The sequence below is a fragment of the Anomaloglossus baeobatrachus genome, chromosome 8 (assembly GCF_048569485.1).
Source record: "Anomaloglossus baeobatrachus isolate aAnoBae1 chromosome 8, aAnoBae1.hap1, whole genome shotgun sequence".
In the NCBI taxonomy this organism is placed as follows: domain Eukaryota; kingdom Metazoa; phylum Chordata; class Amphibia; order Anura; family Aromobatidae; genus Anomaloglossus; species Anomaloglossus baeobatrachus.
The window spans coordinates 127,630,083-127,649,693 of NC_134360.1; the positions used below are offsets into that span (position 1 = coordinate 127,630,083).

A 19,611-nucleotide genomic window follows, 5' to 3' on the forward strand; every position below is an offset into this window, starting at 1 on the left:
CTTCCCAGCCACTCAGAGGTAGCTGCTCTGTCCTCAGACCCAGCCGCCATCTCCTGGGGCTTTTGCAAGCTGCGTAGACCTCCTGGGAGTTCTCTTAGGGCACAAGTGCGCACCTTGTATTAAGGGGGCGAGTACGCCCTAACCTGGAACTGCCTCTCAGCCTATGACTCAGAGGCATCAGGTACTTAAGCCACATTCCCCTTAAGGAAGGTGCCTTGGCAATGTATTCTACATGTAGCTAGTTCTTAGGTCCTTAGTTGATGCTGTTTAGTGCTATATTCAACATTGCTAATGCTGTTTTGTGTTACAATACCTGACGTATCTGCTGTTGCTGCATTGTATCCTATCAGTCAAGTCTGCTGTACCAGATGCTATTGCATTGTACCATTTTGGCCAAGTCTGCCTTATAAGCCATCCCGGCTGCTCCTACCATATCAGTGACTATCCATATCCATATCTCTGGCGCCATCTGCTGAGGTACAGAGATCCCCTTTTGGCCAACTACCAGTGCAAGCCTATTCCCACCATCTGTGGCTTAGTGAAGTCTCAGTAGCCATTCAGGTATGCTCCTCCAGGCCAGAGATTGGTACCTTAGTCCAGTGGGTCTACTCCCCGCTCACTCTCACAAGCATTACAGTTTGTGCAACGTATTCCAACTAAAATTTCTCTCCAAAAGTCAAACTGTATTCCTGCTTTTCCAAGCAATACAGATTGCCAAAACAGTATTGCTGTCTCTGAGAGAAATTGCATATTAAATTGTGGAGTTTATATTGAAAATGAGGAACTTAGGTCCAAAGAAATAGTTTAGTGGAAATTTAATTTTGTAACTTTTTCATTACACTTTGCGTGAATACCTGTGAAGTACTCAAAGGGTTAATAAACTTAGTAGTAGACAGTAGTTTTGAATACATTGAAAAGGTGCAATTTTTAAAAAGGTATTGCTTTTGATTTTGTTTTGCTTGTTTTTTTACTAACAAAATAAAAGATTGCTTGAAAAATTATATTGACGTAAAGTAGACATAAGTAAAATATTATTTATTCATAGAATAATAGAATGGTAGCGTAGTAAGGCACCTCCCGAGTCATCTGGTCCAACCCCCCCTGCTCAAGGTAAGATTCTCTAAATTATCCCACACCATTTTGTTTGGTATGACTATCTGCCATAATGGTACAAAAATTGAAAGGTTGAAAAACTTTCTAAACTTTTTTAACATTTTTATTTAAAAAGTTTTATTGACCTTACTTTACCACTATCATAAAGTAGAATGTGTCATGAAAATACAATCACAGAATCAGTGGCATATGTAGAAGCATTCTAGGGCTATTAGCCCATTAAGTGACATAGCTCAGAATTAAAAACTGGCGCTTGGTCATTAAAGGGAATCTGTCAGCAGGTTTTTGCTACTTAAGCTGAAGTCAGCATGCTGCAAGGGTTAAGAAGTCAAGGACGCCTGTCTTATCAAGGTGGGATCTGTTGTTTATTTGCAATTATTGTTTAAGCAGTAGGACTTCTGATTGCTCAGACTACAATGTCATGGGCATACCAGTACTGCACACCCCCTCCTCTGATTTACACCTCACTGTCAATGTACAATCTCTATTCAGATGTGATTTTTGTCATGAAGGAGAATTATCTCTGAAACGAATTGACAAATAAAGATAACAATCATCTTGTTTCCTGATTGTTGGAGATTCCTTCCACAGCAGAGTGGCCTTTAACTCATACATTTACCCACTTTGATTACATGGCCAAATCTAAAAATTCTGATTGTGTGAGAACATTTGTATCCAGTAATCTAAATGATACATTGTTGGATTCAGAATCTCTTTGCCTACATTATGCTGCTCTCAGATTAGGTAGCAAAAGCCTGCTGACAGATTCTCTTTAAGGAAAAAAGTGACTATCACCATAAGCGGTTAAGGAAAATATAAGTCTGAAACATAATGCCTTACCTTGATTTCTTTTTATCTAAAAGAGAAGAAGAAAGTGTATTATTAGTATGTTAAAGATTTTGAGAACTATGTATTTCTATGTAATATATAGGACAAAGAGTTCTGTAGATAAGGCTAATTTCACACATCCATCTTTTGCCGGATTGGCGGTTCCGGCGCAGTCCAGTACAGTGTGTACAGTACAATGGCAGCGCAACAAGCTCTGGTCACATGCTGTCATGTGACTGGAGCATGTCACCCGGAAGTTGCTGCTCTGCCATTGTACTGTACACACTGTACTGGCGTGTGCCGGAACCGCCAATCCGGCAAGAAGATGGATGTGTGAAACTAGCCTAACCGGCAAAATACACCAAGCAAGCTTGTGTCATTGTGGGAAATGTCATTATATTATATACAGGAAAAAGTGAAACAATTGGAAATGCAATATGATTTACGAGCATGAGCTTTACTTGTCTAGAATTTATGATGCATAATAAATATTATTAATAAGTAATGAAAGAAAATAATAATTACCATTTTTTAGCCGTCGAATAACTACCAAAAATATCACTGCTAGGGACAATGCGGTAATAGCAGTGGACACTCCAATTATAAATACTGCTTTACTGTGGTCCTCCTGATGATTCACCAATCTCTCTTGTGCTGAAGAAATAATTATGTTTATTACTAGAATTCATTACTGATTAATACAGTAAAGAAATGTTACATAAACACAAGAGAGATGACAAATATGCTTTTCATAAATTAATTTAAAGAAGTATTATGATGTTATTAAATAGTTTCATTTAGTTAGCATGAAAATATGAAAGGTTGCATTTGCGCTGGTTTTCTCTCTACTGCCATTATCATACTATGAGAGTTTTTATTGTAAAGAGTGTACAGCTTGTTTTGTGGAGATCAGGAGTGCCTCCTATGCACAGTGGTTACATTCCAGGAGAGGAGTTAACTCCTAACATCCCAGTCAGCTCTCTCATCTCACTTATTTCTATGATGCAATTACACTATGTAATATGATTTTTGTTCCCAGGGAAAAAATGTAATTTTTTACTTGGTTATATCAAAAACATGGAAAAAATTTATTAGCCTACAAAAACTTTGATTTTGCTGCCAGGACACTGAAAAGTTGAAATTGGAATACCGTCTTAGGGCTCCGCCACACATCCGTGAAAACCACGTCCGTGTAAAACGGGCCGTTTTTCGGGTCCGTTTTCCGTTTTTTAGGTCCGTTTTTATGGTATGTGTGGCCTGCGTGTGTATCCCGTATGCTAGCCGTATGTGCGTGTGGAATGTCCGTGTGTGCGTGAGTGAAATAACTGACATGTGTATGTGTTGTCCGTATGAAATGTACGTGTGTGATGCAAAATGTCGTTACTACATGTCGGAAGACAGAGTAGCGGGATGAGAATGAACTCGGGTGAACTTCACCCGACTTCATAGTCATGCTGCGGCTCTGTCTGTGTGCCGTGTACTGATTAGCGGTCACCTGTGAAGGATTCACCGGTGACCGCTAATCCCCCGAGTGACTGAAGTGTCCCCCCCCTCTCTCATACTCACCGTTCCCCGATCACCGGCGCTGCACGGCGTTCACACTGCTTCGGCGGCTTTTTCTAATTTGAAAAAGCCGGCCGCTCATTAATCAATCTCGTATTCCCTGCTTTACCCGCCCACCGGCGGCTGTGATTGGTTGCAGTGAGACACGCCCACCACGCTAAGTGACAGGTGTCACACTGCACCCAATCACAGCAGCCGGTGGGCGTGTCTATACTGTGCATTGAAAAAAATAAATAAATAATTAAAAAAAACGGCGTGCGGTCCCCCCCCATTTTAATACCAGCCAGATAAAGCCATACGGCTGAAGGCTGGTATTCTCAGGATGGGGAGCTCCACGTTATGGGGGGCCCCCCACCCTAACAATATCAGTCAGCAGCCGCCCAGAATTGCCGCATACATTATATGCGACAGTTCTGGGGCTGTACCCGGCTCTTCCCAATTTACCCTGGTGCGTTGGCAAATCGGGGTAATAAGGAGTTATTGGCAGCCCATAGCTGCCAATAAGTCCTAGATTAATCATGTCAGGCGTCTATGAGACACCTTCCATGATTAATCTGTAAGTTACAGTAAAAAAACACACACACCCGAAAAAAACCTTTATTTGAAATAAAAAACACAAACAAATTCCCTCATTACCAATTTATTAACCCCGACAAACCCTCCATGTCCGGCGTACTCCACGGACCTCCAGCATCGCATCCAGCTCTGCTGCATGGAGGTGACAGGAGCAGCAGAAGACACCGCCGCTCCGGTCACCTCCACGCAGCTAATGAGATGAGTAGCGCGATCAGCTGCTGTCACTGAGGTTACCCGCGGCCACCGCTGGATCCAGCGGTGGCCGCGAGTTACCTGACTGACAGCAGCTGATCGCGCTACTCATCTCATTAGCTGCGTGGAGGTGACCGGAGCGGCGGTGTCTTCTGCTGCTCCTGTCACCTCCATGCAGCAGAGCTGGATGCGACGCTGGAGGTCCGTGGAGTACGCCGGACATGGAGGGTTTGTCGGGCTTAATACATTGGTAATGAGGGAATTTGTTTGTGTTTTTTATTTCAAATAAAGGATTTTTTCGGGTGTGTGTGTTTTTTTTACTGTAACTTACAGATTAATCATGGAAGGTGTCTCATAGACGCCTGACATGATTAATCTAGGACTTATTGGCAGCTATGGGCTGCCAATAACTCCTTATTACCCCGATTTGCCAACGCACTAGGGTAAATCGGGAAGAGCCGGGTACAGCCCCAGAACTGTCGCATATAATGTATGCGGCAATTCTGGGCGGCTGCTGACTGATATTGTTAGGGTGGGGGGCCCCCCATAACGTGGAGCTCCCCATCCTGAGAATACCAGCCTTCAGCCGTATGGCTTTATCTGGCTGGTATTAAAATGGGGGGGGACCGCACGCCGTTTTTTTTAATTATTTATTTATTTTTTTCAATGCACAGTATAGACACGCCCACCGGCTGCTGTGATTGGGTGCAGTGTGACACCTGTCACTCAGCGTGGTGGGCGTGTCTCACTGCAACCAATCACAGCCGCCGGTGGGCGGGTAAAGCAGGGAATACGAGATTGATTAATGGGCGGCCGGCTTTTTCAAAAGAGGAAAAGCCGCCGGAGTTTTTATAACAGCAGTGCAGCGCCGCGCCGGAGATCGGGGAATGGTAAGTATGAGAGAGGGGGAACTGCCGACAGACAGCTAGAGGGACAGACAGACATAGAGACCGACCGACGGACTGAGGGAGAGAACGAAACATAAAAAGAAAAAAGACTGACATCACATGAAAAAAGCACAAAACATACAGGGAACAAACAGAGATGCGTCCGTGTCACTCGGACGTGCGCACAGACCCATTGACTTTCATTGGGTCCGTGCTGCGTGTTGCGTGAATAAAACGGACATGCTGGCGTGAGACACGGCCCACAAAACGCATCACGGAGACGGACTAACGGACATAACCAAAAACGCAAATGTAACCGCTGAGATATAGTAACATTGGTGCACGTTTGGCCGTGTCTCCAGTATACACGGAAACGGACCAAACACGCACGTGTTTCACGGATGTGTGTTTCAAGCCTTAAGGAAAATTACAAATCTTTGGGTTTAAGTTCATAATGAAAACAAAATACAATATATTTCAAATTATTAGTATATTTTAATCAAAATGCTATAAATTGATTAAAAGGAACCTAGAAATGTTTACTTTTGTGAAGCTATGTCAAATCACTTTTACGCATTAATCCCCAAATGTAGCCCCCCCATCAGGTTTTCCTTATAGTTTCCCTGGCATCCTATATTTTGAAATTTGCTTTCTTGATGAAAGCGCTCTCCTTGCTCCTTGGAATCCATCTTTTGTTTGAGTCTATCAAGATGGGCATCAAGGATATGGACTTTGACACCTCGTGCAGCGCATTTTGCTTCACCAGTCTCAACAAATGCAACATACTTTTCAGCTTTATGATTTACAAAGGAAGCCTGTAACTACATTAACAAAACTGATCCATGCTTCTTTCTCTTTTCTTTTGAGGAGTTTGAGAAACTCTTGACACTCCATAACTTTCTTGATTGGAGGGCCAACATAAAACGCCAGCTTTAACTTTCGCTTCTGAAAGCTTTTAAAAGAGATCTTGTAGATACTTGAATGGCAGTGATTCCTAGTCCACAGCTGTGACAAATTGATTCATGAGGCCTCGTTTGATGTGGAAAGGTGACTTTAGTAGCTTTCGAGGGTCTACAAGTGGCTCCAATTTAATTTAGTTGATCCCCACGGAAACTCAGTACATTCAGGCAAATATTGTCTATTTTTATTCAACAAAATTTATATATAAAAATGTATAAAAAATTCATTTCAGGTAATACCACATTATAACAACCAGGAACGTTATTTATAAAATTGCTAGAGCATATTACAAAAAAGTGCTAGGTGCCGTGTATAGATCACAGAAAATCAAAACCACCATGTTTTTACTAGCATGCCTCCCAAAGAAGCAGTGGCGAAACATGTTGGGGTGATGGGACGTAGACTGCATTAAACTCTGAGCAATTATTTGCCTTACTTTGCATCTCCTATGCTGTTTGCTCATTCATGACTGTGGTTTTTTTACCCAGAGCAGGGCTGAGCAGGATTATCGGCATACCTTGCTAGTAAAAACAGGGTGGTTTTAATTTTCTGTGATCTATACACGGCACCTAGCACTTTTTTGTAATATGCTCTAGCAATTTAATAAATGCACACTCCTGATTTCTAAAGCACTACTCACTTTATTACCGATTATTCTGTGAGTTATTGGCACTGTGCACTTTACAACCTGTATATATATATATTGCCTTTATTGCTATTGGCACTGAGCAATTTTGCATAGTCTTAATATACTTTTTATACAGTTATAATTCAGTATTTTGCCATATTACGGATCACAGTTATTTTAAACCACCCCGCTTTATATTTAAATTATATTCAGTCTACGTTCCTGGTTGTTATAATGTGGTATTACCTGAAATGAATTTTTATATATAAATTTTGTTGAATAAAAAATGATATTTTTAATAATCTATTTCTGTAGCTTTATTGGTTTGATGTATCTCACTCAAACCTGGTGTTAAATTATGATTTTGAAGCTCTACCACTAATGTGGGGAAATAATATTGTCTGGGCTCTTTGTGTAAAAATCAATATTGTCTATGGTAGCATCCCTGCTATCCCTAAGGCAAATAAGCATGGAAGCTTAGTATAGCCTCCTTGAAGACCCATCAAGAATACAACCATTTTGATATCTCGAATTACTTCCCAACCATATTCTTCTTATTTCATTGCATTTAACAATCTCTTCACATTTTCATAGTCTTCCGTAAGCTTTGCCGAATGGGCAAGGGGAAGAGAAATATCCTGGTTACCATTATGTTTTAATACTTATGTGTATCAATAGCTTTGAATGATGTAAAGTCTGGAATCCTGAAGTCCTAAACATCTTTCATACTTTGGTTACCAAGAAAGAAGAAAACAAATCTTATCAGACTAAAGACACGTGTAGTTCATATGAACAATGACATTCGAATATAGTGAGTTTACTATTGGACTACATAGGTATCCTAAAATCATTGTGGCAGCCACAAAAGCGAAGTTTCGGGGTTACATCAAATTTTTTCAAAATAAGTAATGCACAATTAAACAGGAAATAACACTTTTAACCCAGGAACAGATTTTTTTTTTTATTACATAGTGTTAGCTGCTCACCTCCTTCCCCTCAGTTCCTGACAGGGATATCATCAGTCCTGTAGAATCACAATACTCAAACCCCTAGAATTGCCACTTTCCAAAGCAGTTCTACTAATCATGTGCTTGTTCAAGGTCCCTGGTATTTCTATATGTACAGTGCCTACAAGTAGTATTCAACCCCCTGCAGATTTAGCAGGTTTACACATTCGGAATTAACTTGGCATTGTCACATTTGGACTGTAGATCAGCCTGGAAGTGTGAAATGCACTGCAGCAAAAAAAGAATGTTATTTCTTTTTTATTTTATTTTTTAAATTGTGAAAAGTTTATTCAGAGGGTCATTTATTATTCAACCTCTCAAACCACCAGAATTCTGTTTGGTTCCCCTAAAGTATTAAGAAGTATTTCAGGCACAAAGAACAATGAGCTTCACATGTTTGGATTAATTATCTCTTTTTCCAGCCTTTTCTGACTAATTAAGACCCTCCCCAAACTTGTGAACAGCACTCATACATGGTCAACATGGGAAAGACAAAGGAGCATTCCAAGGCCATCAGAGACAAGATCGTGGAGGGTCACAAGGCTGGTAAGGGGTACAAAACCCTTTCCAAGGAGTTGGGCCTACCTGTCTCCACTGTTGGGAGCATCATCCGGAAGTGGAAGGCTTATGAAACTACTGTTAGCCTTCCACGGCCCTGACAGCCTTTGAAACTTTCCTCCCGTGCCGAGGCCAGGCTTGTCCGAAGAGTCAAGGCTAACCCAAGGACAACAAAGAAGGAGCTCCGGGAAGATCTCATGGCAATGGGGACATTGGTTTCAGTCAATACCATAAGTAACGTACTCCACCGCAATGGTCTCCAGATGAGCCCGTAAGGTACCTTTACTTTCAAAGCGTCATGTCAAGGCTCGTCTACAGTTTGCTCATGATCACTTGGAGGACTCTGAGACAGACTGGTTCAAGGTTCTCTGGTCTGATGAGACCAAGATCGAGATCTTTGGTGCCAACCACACACGTGACGTTTGGAGACTGGATGGCACTGCATACGACCCCAAGAATACCATCCCTACAGTCAAGCATGATGGTGGCAGCATCATGCTGTGGGGCTGTTTCTCAGCCAAGGGGCCTGGCCATCTGGTCCGCATCCATGGGAAGATGGATATCACGGCCTACCTGGAGATTTTGGCCAAGAACCTCCGCTCCTCCATCAAGGATCTTAAGATGGGTCGTGTCAGAGTTCCGGGATTTCCAGGTTTCTTTTGAAAGAGTTTGCCCTTGGTTAACATGGAGTTTTGCTGTTCTGTTGCCCTACTTCCTGTCCCTCTGTTTAAAAGGCCGCCCCTAAGCTTAGTCCAGTGCCTGAGTATACTGCTTGCTGTGTGCTCCTGCCCTGCTGCTCTTGGTTCCTGATTGTGATTTGAATCCTCTGGAAACAACCGAATCTGACTCTGGACTTCACCTGGTCTCATCTAGCTGTGCCCGGGCTCCGTCTGCCGTCCTTGGTCAGTACTTCTGCCCGGTTTCTTCCGTTCCATAAACCACTCTGGACTCATACCGTACGGACATTTTTTGGACTATACCTATTGCCCTTTTGTGTCCCGGCTGCTGCGCATTTAGGCCTTCTGGGGTGATTGCCAGACAGTCCCTGTATAGGGGTTCGCTCTTGGTGGTCTCCCTGGGGGAGTCCGGTGCGTGGTCCCGGGAATTCCCCTTTGCTCCGATCCTGGAAGGTATTTCCTGTGTTTTATGTTCTGCTGTGTTTTTGTTCCGTTTATGTACATACCGTGGTTGCATATTATAAACGTCTTTGCACCAAGAACTCGTCTCTGGTTGTCATTGCCCTAACGCAATCGAAATCCTCAGTACATACAATAGTATTACAGGTCGTCATTTCATCTTCCAACAAGACAACGACCCAAAGCACACAGCCAAGAAAACCAAGGCCTGGTTCAAGAGGGAAAAAATCAAGGTGTTGCAGTGGTCTAGTCAGTCTCCTGACCTTAACGCAATTGAAAACTTGTGGAAGGAGCTCAAGATTAAAGTCCACATGAGACACCCAAAGAACCTAGATAACTTGGAGAAGATCTGCATGGAGGAGTGGGCCAAGATAACTCCAGAGACCTGTGCCGGCCTGATCAGGTCTTATAAAAGACGATTATTAGCTGTAATTGCAAACAAGGGTTATTCCACAAAATATTAAACCTAGGGGTTGAATAATAATTGACCCACACTTTTATGTTGAAAATTTATTAAAAATCAACTGAGCAACATAACTTGTTGGTTTGTAAGATTTATGCATCTGTTAATAAATCCTGCTCTTGTTTGAAGTTTGCAGGCTCTAACTTAAGGCCCCGTGACACTAAGCAACATCGCTAGCAACATCACTTCTAACAAACAACTTTTGTGACGTAGCAGCGATGTTGCTAGTGATGTTGCTGTGTGTGACATCCAGCAACAACCTGGCCCCTGCTGTGAGGTCATTGGCTGTTGCTGAATGTCCTGGGCCATTTTTTAGTTGTTGCTGTCCCGCTGTGAAGCACAGATCGCTGTGTGTGACAGCGAGACAGCAACAACTAAATGTGCAGGCAGCAGGAGCCGGCTTCTGCGGACACTGGTAACCACGGTAAACATCGGGTTACCAAGAAGCCCTGTCCTTGGTTGCCCGATATTTACCTTCGTTACCAGCCTCCGCCATTCTCACTGTCAGTGCCGGCTCCTTGCACATGTAGCAGAGTACACATCGGGTAATTAACCCGATGTGTACTGTAGCTAGGAGAGCAGGGAGCCAGCGCTAAGCAGTGTGCGCTGCTCCCTGCTCTGTGCACATGTAGCTGCAGCACACATCGGGTAATTAACCCGATGTGTGCTGTAACTAGGAGAGCAGGGAGCCAGCGCTAAGCGGTGTGCGCTGCTCCCTGCTCTGTGCACATGTAGCTGCAGCACACATCGGGTAATTAACCCGATGTGTGCTGTAACTAGGAGAGCAGGGAGCCAGCGCTAAGCGGTGTGCGCTGCTCCCTGCTCTGTGCACATGTAGCTGCAGCACACATCGGGTAATTAACCCGATGTGCGCTGTAACTAGTAGAGCAGGGAGCCAGCGCTAAGCGGTGTGCGCTGCTCCCTGCTCTCTGCACGTGTAGCTGCGTGCGCTGGTAACCAAGGTAAATATCGGGTTGGTTACCCGATATTTACCTTAGTTACCAAGCGCAGCATCTTCCACGCGGCGCTGGGGTGTCACTGGTTGGTGGTGAGCTCACCAGCAACTCGTGTTGCGACGCTCCAGTGATCCCTGCCAGGTCAGGTTGCTGGTGGGATCGCTGGAGCGTCGCAGTGTGATATCTCACCAGCAACCTCCTAGCAACTTACCAGCGATCCCTATCAGGTTGGATCGTTGTTGGGATCGCTGGTAAGTTGTTTAGTGTGACTGGGCCTTTATTTGCATCTTATCAAACCTGCTAAATCTGCAGGGGGTTGAATACTACTTGTAGGCACTGTAAATATAGTGATAACAGTGTAAACATAAAACAAATACTGACAGACTGTTAGGGTACCGTCACACTTTAGCGACGCAGCAGCGATCCCACCAGCGATCTGACCTGGTCAGGATCGCTGCTGCGTCGCTACATGGTCGCTGGTGAGCTGTCAAACAGGCAGATCTCACCAGCGACCAGTGACCAGCTCCCAGCCAGCAGCGACGTGCAAGCGACCCTGCGCTTGCACGGAGCCGGCGTCTGGAAGCTGCGGACACTGGTAACTAAGGTAAACATCAGGTATGGTTACTCGATGTTTACCTTAGTTACCAGCGCACACCGCTTAGCTTAGCGTGTGCAGGGAGCAGGAGCCGGCACTGGCAGCGTGAGAGCTGCGGAGGCTGGTAACGAAGGTAAATATCGGGTAACCACTTTGGTTACCCGATGTTTACCTTGGTTACAGCTTACCGCAGGCTGTCAGACGCCGGCTCCTGCTCCCTGCACATTCAGGATTGTTGCTCTCTCGCTATCACACACAGCGATGTGTGCTTATCAGCGGGAGAGCAACAATAAAAAAACGAACCAGGGCTGTGTGTAACGATCTCACAGCAGGGGCCAGATCGCTGCTCAGGGTCACACACAGCGAGATCGCTAATGAGGTCACTGCTGCGTCACAAAAACCGTGACTCAGCAGCGATCTCAGTAGTGATCTCGCTGTGTGTGAAGTACCCCTTAATGAATAGTAGGATGGAGATCCTGAACAAAATTACCACCCAAGGAGGAGCTCCCACCCCCAAAACAACCAAGAAGTAAGGAGACTATGTACTATGTACATAGCTCTAAGCTGCTCAAGAGAAAAGTTAAGAATAACCTTTTAATATTCTTTTTAATATGTTCACCGTAAGCGATAAAATAATAGGACCCCCTTATACCTTGGGACGTGTCAGATGTGACATTACCAGTTATGTAGAAGAGTTTTTATTTTTGTTTTTAAATAAAATCTGAAATTTTAATGGCAAAACATTTTTGCACACATTGTTCATGCTTCTTTTGTATATTATTCACATTTTTACAATTTTTTTTACTATTTTTAGTCAGTCCTATTATGGGACCTGAACATATTTCACTTTGATTGCTGGTCTAGTGCAATGCATTACTTCTGCACTGCAGTGCACGAGATTTATCAGTTTTATACTGACACTCAGCCTGTTAACCCTGCTCATGACAGTGACTAACAGGTCATCTCACTTGACAGATCCCATTGCTATATCTTAAACTTAAGATTCCATGGCATCAACATAAAGTGGATAAGTCGCTTGAGTACAATAGGGTTAAAGGTAAGGTGTCGCTTTTTTATCTTTGTATTAATAATCGTGTTTATGAAATCAAGTATTTTTAATACAAAAATAAATTTACTGTTTATTTATTTTTTATTTAATTTTAGTTTTACTGAAACCCTGGGCACTGCCATCTTAGATTTGCTGTGAGTAACGACGGCTACTCACGTCCTTTATGGCAGCGCCCATGGCATTGACTTTGATAGTTGGACTCCGACTTCTATACATAACACAGGAGAGCTCCATGCTGTGACCTGAAGACGCCCCCTGGGCTGTCCAGATCACAGCAAAGGGAGTAGATCAGCACCATCTTTGTGGATCTCACGGCATATGCTGTGTTCTCCACTTTCCCCCGGGATGGATGGGGTGAGTAACGGCGCTGGGCAGCGGTGATTGCACCGTAACTGATCCTGTTGTGCTGCTCCCCACTCTGTCGCTCACCCCCCCCATTCTGCCACGCAATCTCCCACTCTGCCGTGCACCCTCCCCCTCTGCCGCGCACCACCCCCACTCTGCCGCGCACCCCCCCTCCCTGCTTGTGCTCACCTCAGACCTCCATTGCTCGCTGCTATGTACTGTAATTGCTGACAGGACAGGCTGCTGGGAGCGCAAGTCTGTGGTGAGTGCATGCGGCTGGGAGCGGCGATCTGCTGGCTGAGCGGCACTGTACAACAGATCACCCCTCTTTGCCGCATGTCACCTCGGACCTCCAATCCCAGCCGGCAGCACAGTATATGGGAGTGCGGGATACAGTGAGGTATTGGGAAACAGTCAGTGGGGCATTAGGAGACAGTCAGCGAGGCATTGGAATACAATCAGCGGGTCATTGGGAAACAATCAGTGGTTCATTGGGAGACAGTCAGTGGGTCATTGGGAAACAGTGTGGCGTGAGATACAGTGGAGCACTATGCAGCTGGCCTTAGTAACACTTTAGACATATTTCTTGGCCACCAAGAAAATGGCTCCACACTGTGATCCTAAACTTCATCTTCCCTTATCTTTTTGGAAACACCCAGATTGGGAGAGGGAGCTGTGACATCACACACAGGAGAGCATATTCTGCCCACTTTTACTGCAGTTGTAATGTAAGTTCTACAGTAGCTCTACAGTAGGATTTCAGCAGCTGTTCCACCTAGTGTTTAAAGCTATGTGCGCACTTACCGGATTTTGCCGCAGATTTTTTGCGGTTTTGCTGCATGTTTCGCTGCAGAAAATGTTCATAACATCTCTGCAGTGAATCACCAGCAAATCCTATGGGCAAAAAAAATCCTGTGCGCACTAGGCGGAATTTGACAGCTGCATGTTTTGCTGCGGGATTCCCGCAGCAAAAACAATTGCATGTTAATTATTTTCCGCACGTCGCTGCGGGATTTCACTCCATTGACTGCAATGTTAATCGTGAAATCCCACATGGAATAAAGCAGGAAGCAAATTCTGTGAGTTTCACTGCGTTTTCCTGCGTTATTCCCTGCGGTATTTCGCGGTTTACCTCCGGTAATGTACATCGCCTGTCTGCGGTTTTGCAGGGAAGTGATGTCATTACAGGAAGAGGAAGCTGTGCAGAGAGTAAACACACACATCACACACACACAGACATCACAGACATAGATCACAGACACAGGACACAGACACATAGAACACACATAGAAAGAAAACGGACATATAGAAAACAAAGAACGTGGGCTCCGCTGTATATTTACCGTCCAGCCGAGGTAAGCACACAGCGGCGGCCCGGTATTCTCAGCCTGGGGAGGGAGAGGGGCAGGGTTAATGTCCCCTGCCTCACTCCCCCTCCCACAGCCGAGAATATCAGCCGCAGCTGCCCCGGGACTGTCGCATGCATTATGCGGCAGCACCGGCGTGTTCCCGGCTCTTCCTGCCGCCGTGTAGCAGTGGCAGCAGGGTAATACAAGGGATTAATGGTGGTGGATCACCGCCATTAACTCCAGGCTTGATCATGGCAGCGTCTATGTGACAGCTGACATGATCAACCCGTAAGTAAAGTGAATAAAACACAGACACCGAAAAATCCTTTATTTTAAATAAAACAAACAAGCCTCGTTCACCATTTTATTAACCCCTCCCGCAACAAAGCTCCGGCGTAATCCACAGCTCCGACGTCCTGCGCTGCTTACATCCAGCCGCGACTGTCACAGACACAGCGCTGAATGAATGCAGCAGACAGCAGAGGTAATTACCGGTCATTTCCCACGGCCGGTAATGTGAACTCACTGCCGACCGTGGGAAATGTAGCGATCTGTCCTCTATCTATCTATCTATCTATCTATCTATCTATCTATCTATCTATCTATCCCTCTATCTGTCTGTCTATCTATCTATCTATCCCTCTATCTATTCTTCTGTCTATCTATCTACTATCTCAGAATTAAATGACTTTTTTTTTTTTTTTCAATGTGCTTTATTGCATTGAATGCAATAAAGCACATCCCAACCCGCACGTGGCAAAACCGCGGCAATACCGCGAACAATACCGCGGTGAAACCGCAGGAAACCGCGGCAAACCACATGCGGTTTTCGGGTGCGGTTTGCCGCGGTTTTTTACCGCGGGTGCGGTAATCTTTGAGAGCATGCGGAATTTTCTCAAGAAAATTCCATTTCCCAGTGCGCACATAGCCTAAGAGTGGAAAATATCAAACTTTTAATTTTTTTTTACATTTTTATCAATTAAAAACAAATAATATTATTTAAACATAACATTAAAAATTAATACTTTATATTTTTTCAGTTTTTGAAAAAAAATGTTTTTTGACGACACCTTCCCTTTAAAGAGGAAGCCTATGCCTTCAGTTCAACATATTGATGCCTGTCTTATTATGAAAAGCTGTATTTAGGGGGTTAAGGAACCACATTTGGTGCTAACTCTGATTGGTGCCCATGCAGCAGGGAGTAATATACAGCTTACACTAGCTGACCCTGCATCGTCCGATGTACATATTCCTCAGAGGCATAAAAAAGCATCGCTTAGGAATAAGACCCCTTCATGATCTCTGTATTGGTAGTCATTAAGGAGTTAAAGATCCAGAGCATTTTCTTTTTTTTCTGTTGGCAAAGCAGTGGGAATGTATATCCTTTGTGTGACAAGCTGCACTTTTTATTGGTACTATGTTGAGGTACCTAAACTTTTTATAGCTTTTTAGCTTTTTATTTGTCTCATTTGGGGACTTGAATTTGTATTAGCTTGATTGGTCATATAATACATTGCAATACTTCTGTATTGCAGTGTATTATATCTGTTAGTAATCATAGGCAACCTATTATGCCATGTCTTTGGCTCCCTCATCAAACATGTTATGTGCTGCAGTTGCTATAGGCAGGGACATCTGGGGGGTTATACTGCCATAATATGTTTTAGTTTTTTATTTATATTATCAGAATATGGAGCTTTCATTCATTGTATGGGGTCATCATAAAGTGCTGGGAGCTTTGGGTTCATCAACTGTGTGTGAGGGTGATCAAACTGTGTGTGGGGTATGTGGGAGCTAGCCTAATTACATTTCCTGATGGACCCTGCTTATACTTTGTAAGTGCAACAATGCATGTCCCTCACTGTCTTTAAAAATTTGACTATGCCTATGCACCATGACTAGAGTTGAGTGTGGTTCGTGGTTCTCCAGTTCATGGTTCGAGTGATTTTGGGGGGTGTTCTAGATAGAACTATAACTCGAGCTTTTTGCTAAAAGTTCGGCAGCTCGAGTTACGTTCGAGAACGGTTCGATCACTATAAATGTGGCTTTTCACAGTAAGGCTATGTGCACATGTTGCAATCTGCATGTGCCCTGCGTCCCCAGCACAATCCCTCTCCCTTTCCTACTCACCGATCACGGGCGTTTCGCTCCCCGGCTGTCACAAATCTGCGGTGTCTTATCCTCTTTAGAAAATGGCTGCCGCTTCATTAGTCAATTAGTTATTCCATGCTTTCCCCACCCACCGGCGCTTATCATTAGTTGCAGTCAGACACGTCCCCAAGCTAAGTGACAGCTGTCTCACTGCAACCAATCACAGCAGCCGGTGGGCGGGTCTATATCGTGCATTAAAATAAATAAATAAATTTTAAAAATGCGGTTTACCCCATATTTGATACCAGTCAGGATAAAGCCGCACGGCTGGAGGCTGGTATTGTCAGGATGGAGAGCGCCCACCACGGTATGGGGAGCCCACCACCCTAACAATATCACCCAGCAGCCGCCCAGAATTGCCGCATCCATTAGGTGCAACAGTCCTGCGGGACTCTACCCGGCTCATCCCGAATTGCCCTGGTGCGGTGGCAATTGGAGTAATAATGAGTTTAATCATGGCAGGTGTCTCCCCGAGATACCGTCCATGATTAAACTGTAAGTGAAAGTAAAGAAACACACACACCAAAAAATCCTTTATTTGGAATAAAAGACAAAAAAACAACCCTGGTTCACCCCTTTATTAATCCCAAAAATACCCCTCCAGGTCCAAAGTAATCCACACGACAAGGCAGCTCTGCTCTCTCAGGATGTAGTGGCTCCAAAGCAATGAAGTGACTCATGCAGTTAGCAGAAACTTCAGTCAGTACAGCAGGCTTCAAGATTAGAAAATCTGCCTCTCTCTTTCATAAGAAGCAATAGACTAGTGGATCAAGTGCCTGCCTAAGAAGCATAATGTTGGGAGTTCTAGTCTTGGTAAAGAATTTTTTTTTTTATTTTTAAATTATAATTATTATCTAGTTATAAAGTGAAAGTAAATAAACACACACCGCGAAAAATCCTTTATTTGGAATAAAAGACAAAAAAACACAGTTTCACCATTTTATTAAAATCCTCCAATACCCCTACAGCTCCGACGTAATCCACACGACACTGTCATCTCTGCTACAGAACACGAGTGCTCTGCATGAGCTTCACATAGCAATGAAGTGAATCACGTGGTCAGATAAGACTTCAGCAATCCAGACTTCAAGACTACCAAATGTGGCTATCATTCACATGACTTACAGCAAGATGGAATTGCAGCTGTATATTGCTCAGGCCAAAAAACTACTACTACTCCAGCAGGATACAGCTGTGTGTCTGCTAGTGTAAACAGTGCTCTATGCAAGCCACTAGTGTGCAGTTTTACCATCCAGCCATTACCTCCTTCATATTTGGAAGTGAGTGTGAATGGCTCCACCTGCACCTGTGTTGCCTCCACCTAGTGGGGGTTTAGCTGTATCCTGCTGGAGTAGTAGTAGTTTTTTGGCCTGAGCAATATACAGCTGCAATTCCATCTTGCTGTAAGTAATGATAATCTTTCTTTTTTGCTTTTTGATATCATTCACATTAGAAGCAATAAGCTGAGTGGATAGAGTACTCACCTAGGGAGCATAAGGTTGTGAGATCTAGACCTGGTAAATTTTTTTTTTTTTTATTATTTTTAATAAATTATATTTATAATATATTTATAAATATAATTTAATTATGCACTGAGGGGAGGAACCGGACATCAGCTGTGAGGTCTCTCTCTATCTCTCTCCTTTCTCTCCTCTCTCTCCATTCTCTCTCCTTTCTTTCTCTCCTTTCTCTTTCTCTTTCCTTTCCCTCTCTCCTATCTCTCTCTCTCTCTCTCCTTTCTTTCTCTCCTTTCTCTTCTTTCTCCTCATTCTCCTCATTCTCTCTTTCTCTCTCTCTCTTCTTTCTCTCTTTCACTTCTTTTTCTCTCTCCTTTCTTTCTCTCTCTCTCCTTTCTTTCTCTCTCTCTCTTTCTCTCTCTCCTATCTCTCTCTCCTTTCTTTCTCTCCTTTTTCTCGCCCCTTTCTTTCTCTCCTTTCTCTCTTTCTCTCCTTTCTTTATCTCTCTCTCTCCTTTCTCTATCCTATCTCTCTCTCCTTTCTTTCTCTCCTTTCTCTCTCTCCTTTCTTTCTCTCCTTTCCCTCTCTCCTTTCTTTCTCTTCTTTCTCCTCTTTTTCTTCTCTCTTTTCTTTCTCTCTCTCCTTTCTTTCTCTCCTTTCTCTCTCTCTTTTCCTCTCTCCTTTCTTTCTCTCTTTTCCCTCTTTCCTTTCTTTCTCTTCTTTCTCCTCTTTTTCCTCTCTCTCTTCTTTCTCTCTTTCTCTTTCTTCTCTCTTTCTCTTCTTTCTCCTCTTTTACTTCTTTCTCTCTCTTCTTTCTCTCTCTATCTTCTTTCTCTCTCTCTCTCTCTCTTTCTCACACCTGGCGATGATCAGCTGACGCGGTCACCTGATGGCATCAGCTGACACTATAAGTCGAGCGGTGAGGCCAGATTTTTACCGCCCAGCCGGCTAAACTATCAGCTGATGCTGTCAGACAGAAGTCTGCACTGAAGTGTGTAGTTTGTTTTTTTTTTTTTTTGCACTGATGCATCAGCTGATTGTATAAAAGCCGTTTATACAATCAGCTGCTGTGTCATGTGATTCAGGCCCTTGAACCTGACACATCATCTGATCGCTTTGCCTTCCAGCAAACCGATCAGATGATATTGGATCCGGATTGGACGACGCGGGGCCCTTGACCCAGGATTACTGCGGAGGGGAATTCTTTATTTCAATAAAGATGGAGTCACTAATTGTGTTGTGTTTTATTTATAATAAAAATATTTTTCTGTGTGTTGTGGTTCTTTTTATCAGTACTAGAAATTCATGGTGGCCATGTCTAATATTGGAGTGCCACCATGGATTTCGGACTTAGGTCCAGTTGATAATATACAGCTACCCCTAACCCCATTATTACCCAGAAAGCTACCGTCACCAGGGCTGTTGGAGGAGTTGGATACAGCGCCAGATGATGGCGCTTCTATGAAAGTGCCATTTTCTGGGATGGCTGCAGACTGCAATTCACAGCAGAGGGGCCCAGAAAGCTCAGGCCAACCTGTGCTGTGGATTCCAATCCCCAGCTGCCTAGTTGTACCTGGCTGGACACAAAAATATGGGGAAGCCCACGTCATTTGTTTTTTAATTATTTCATGAAATAATTAAAAAAAAAGGGCTTCCATATATTTTTGGTTCCCAGCCGGGTACAAATAGGCAGCTGGGGGTTTGGGGGCAGCCCGTAGCTGCCTGCTGTACCTGGCTAGCATACAAAAATATGGCGAAGCCCAAATAATTTTGGGGGG

At 43.9% G+C, this 19,611-nt stretch overlaps 1 protein-coding gene across 1 annotated transcript in view; it reads right to left on the minus strand.

Moving 5' to 3' along the window:
• Nucleotides 1-1,617: 1,617 nt before the first annotated feature.
• LOC142250045 (L-selectin-like) overlaps nt 1,618-19,611 on the minus strand; it is a 286,541-nt gene continuing 268,547 nt past the window's right edge. The window contains exons 8-10 of the mRNA XM_075322105.1: nt 2,467-2,595; nt 1,954-1,969; nt 1,618-1,636 (exon numbers count right to left, since the gene is read on the minus strand). Of these exons, the coding sequence (XP_075178220.1) occupies nt 1,618-1,636; nt 1,954-1,969; nt 2,467-2,595 (164 nt within the window). The remainder of the gene's footprint in view (nt 1,637-1,953; nt 1,970-2,466; nt 2,596-19,611) is intronic.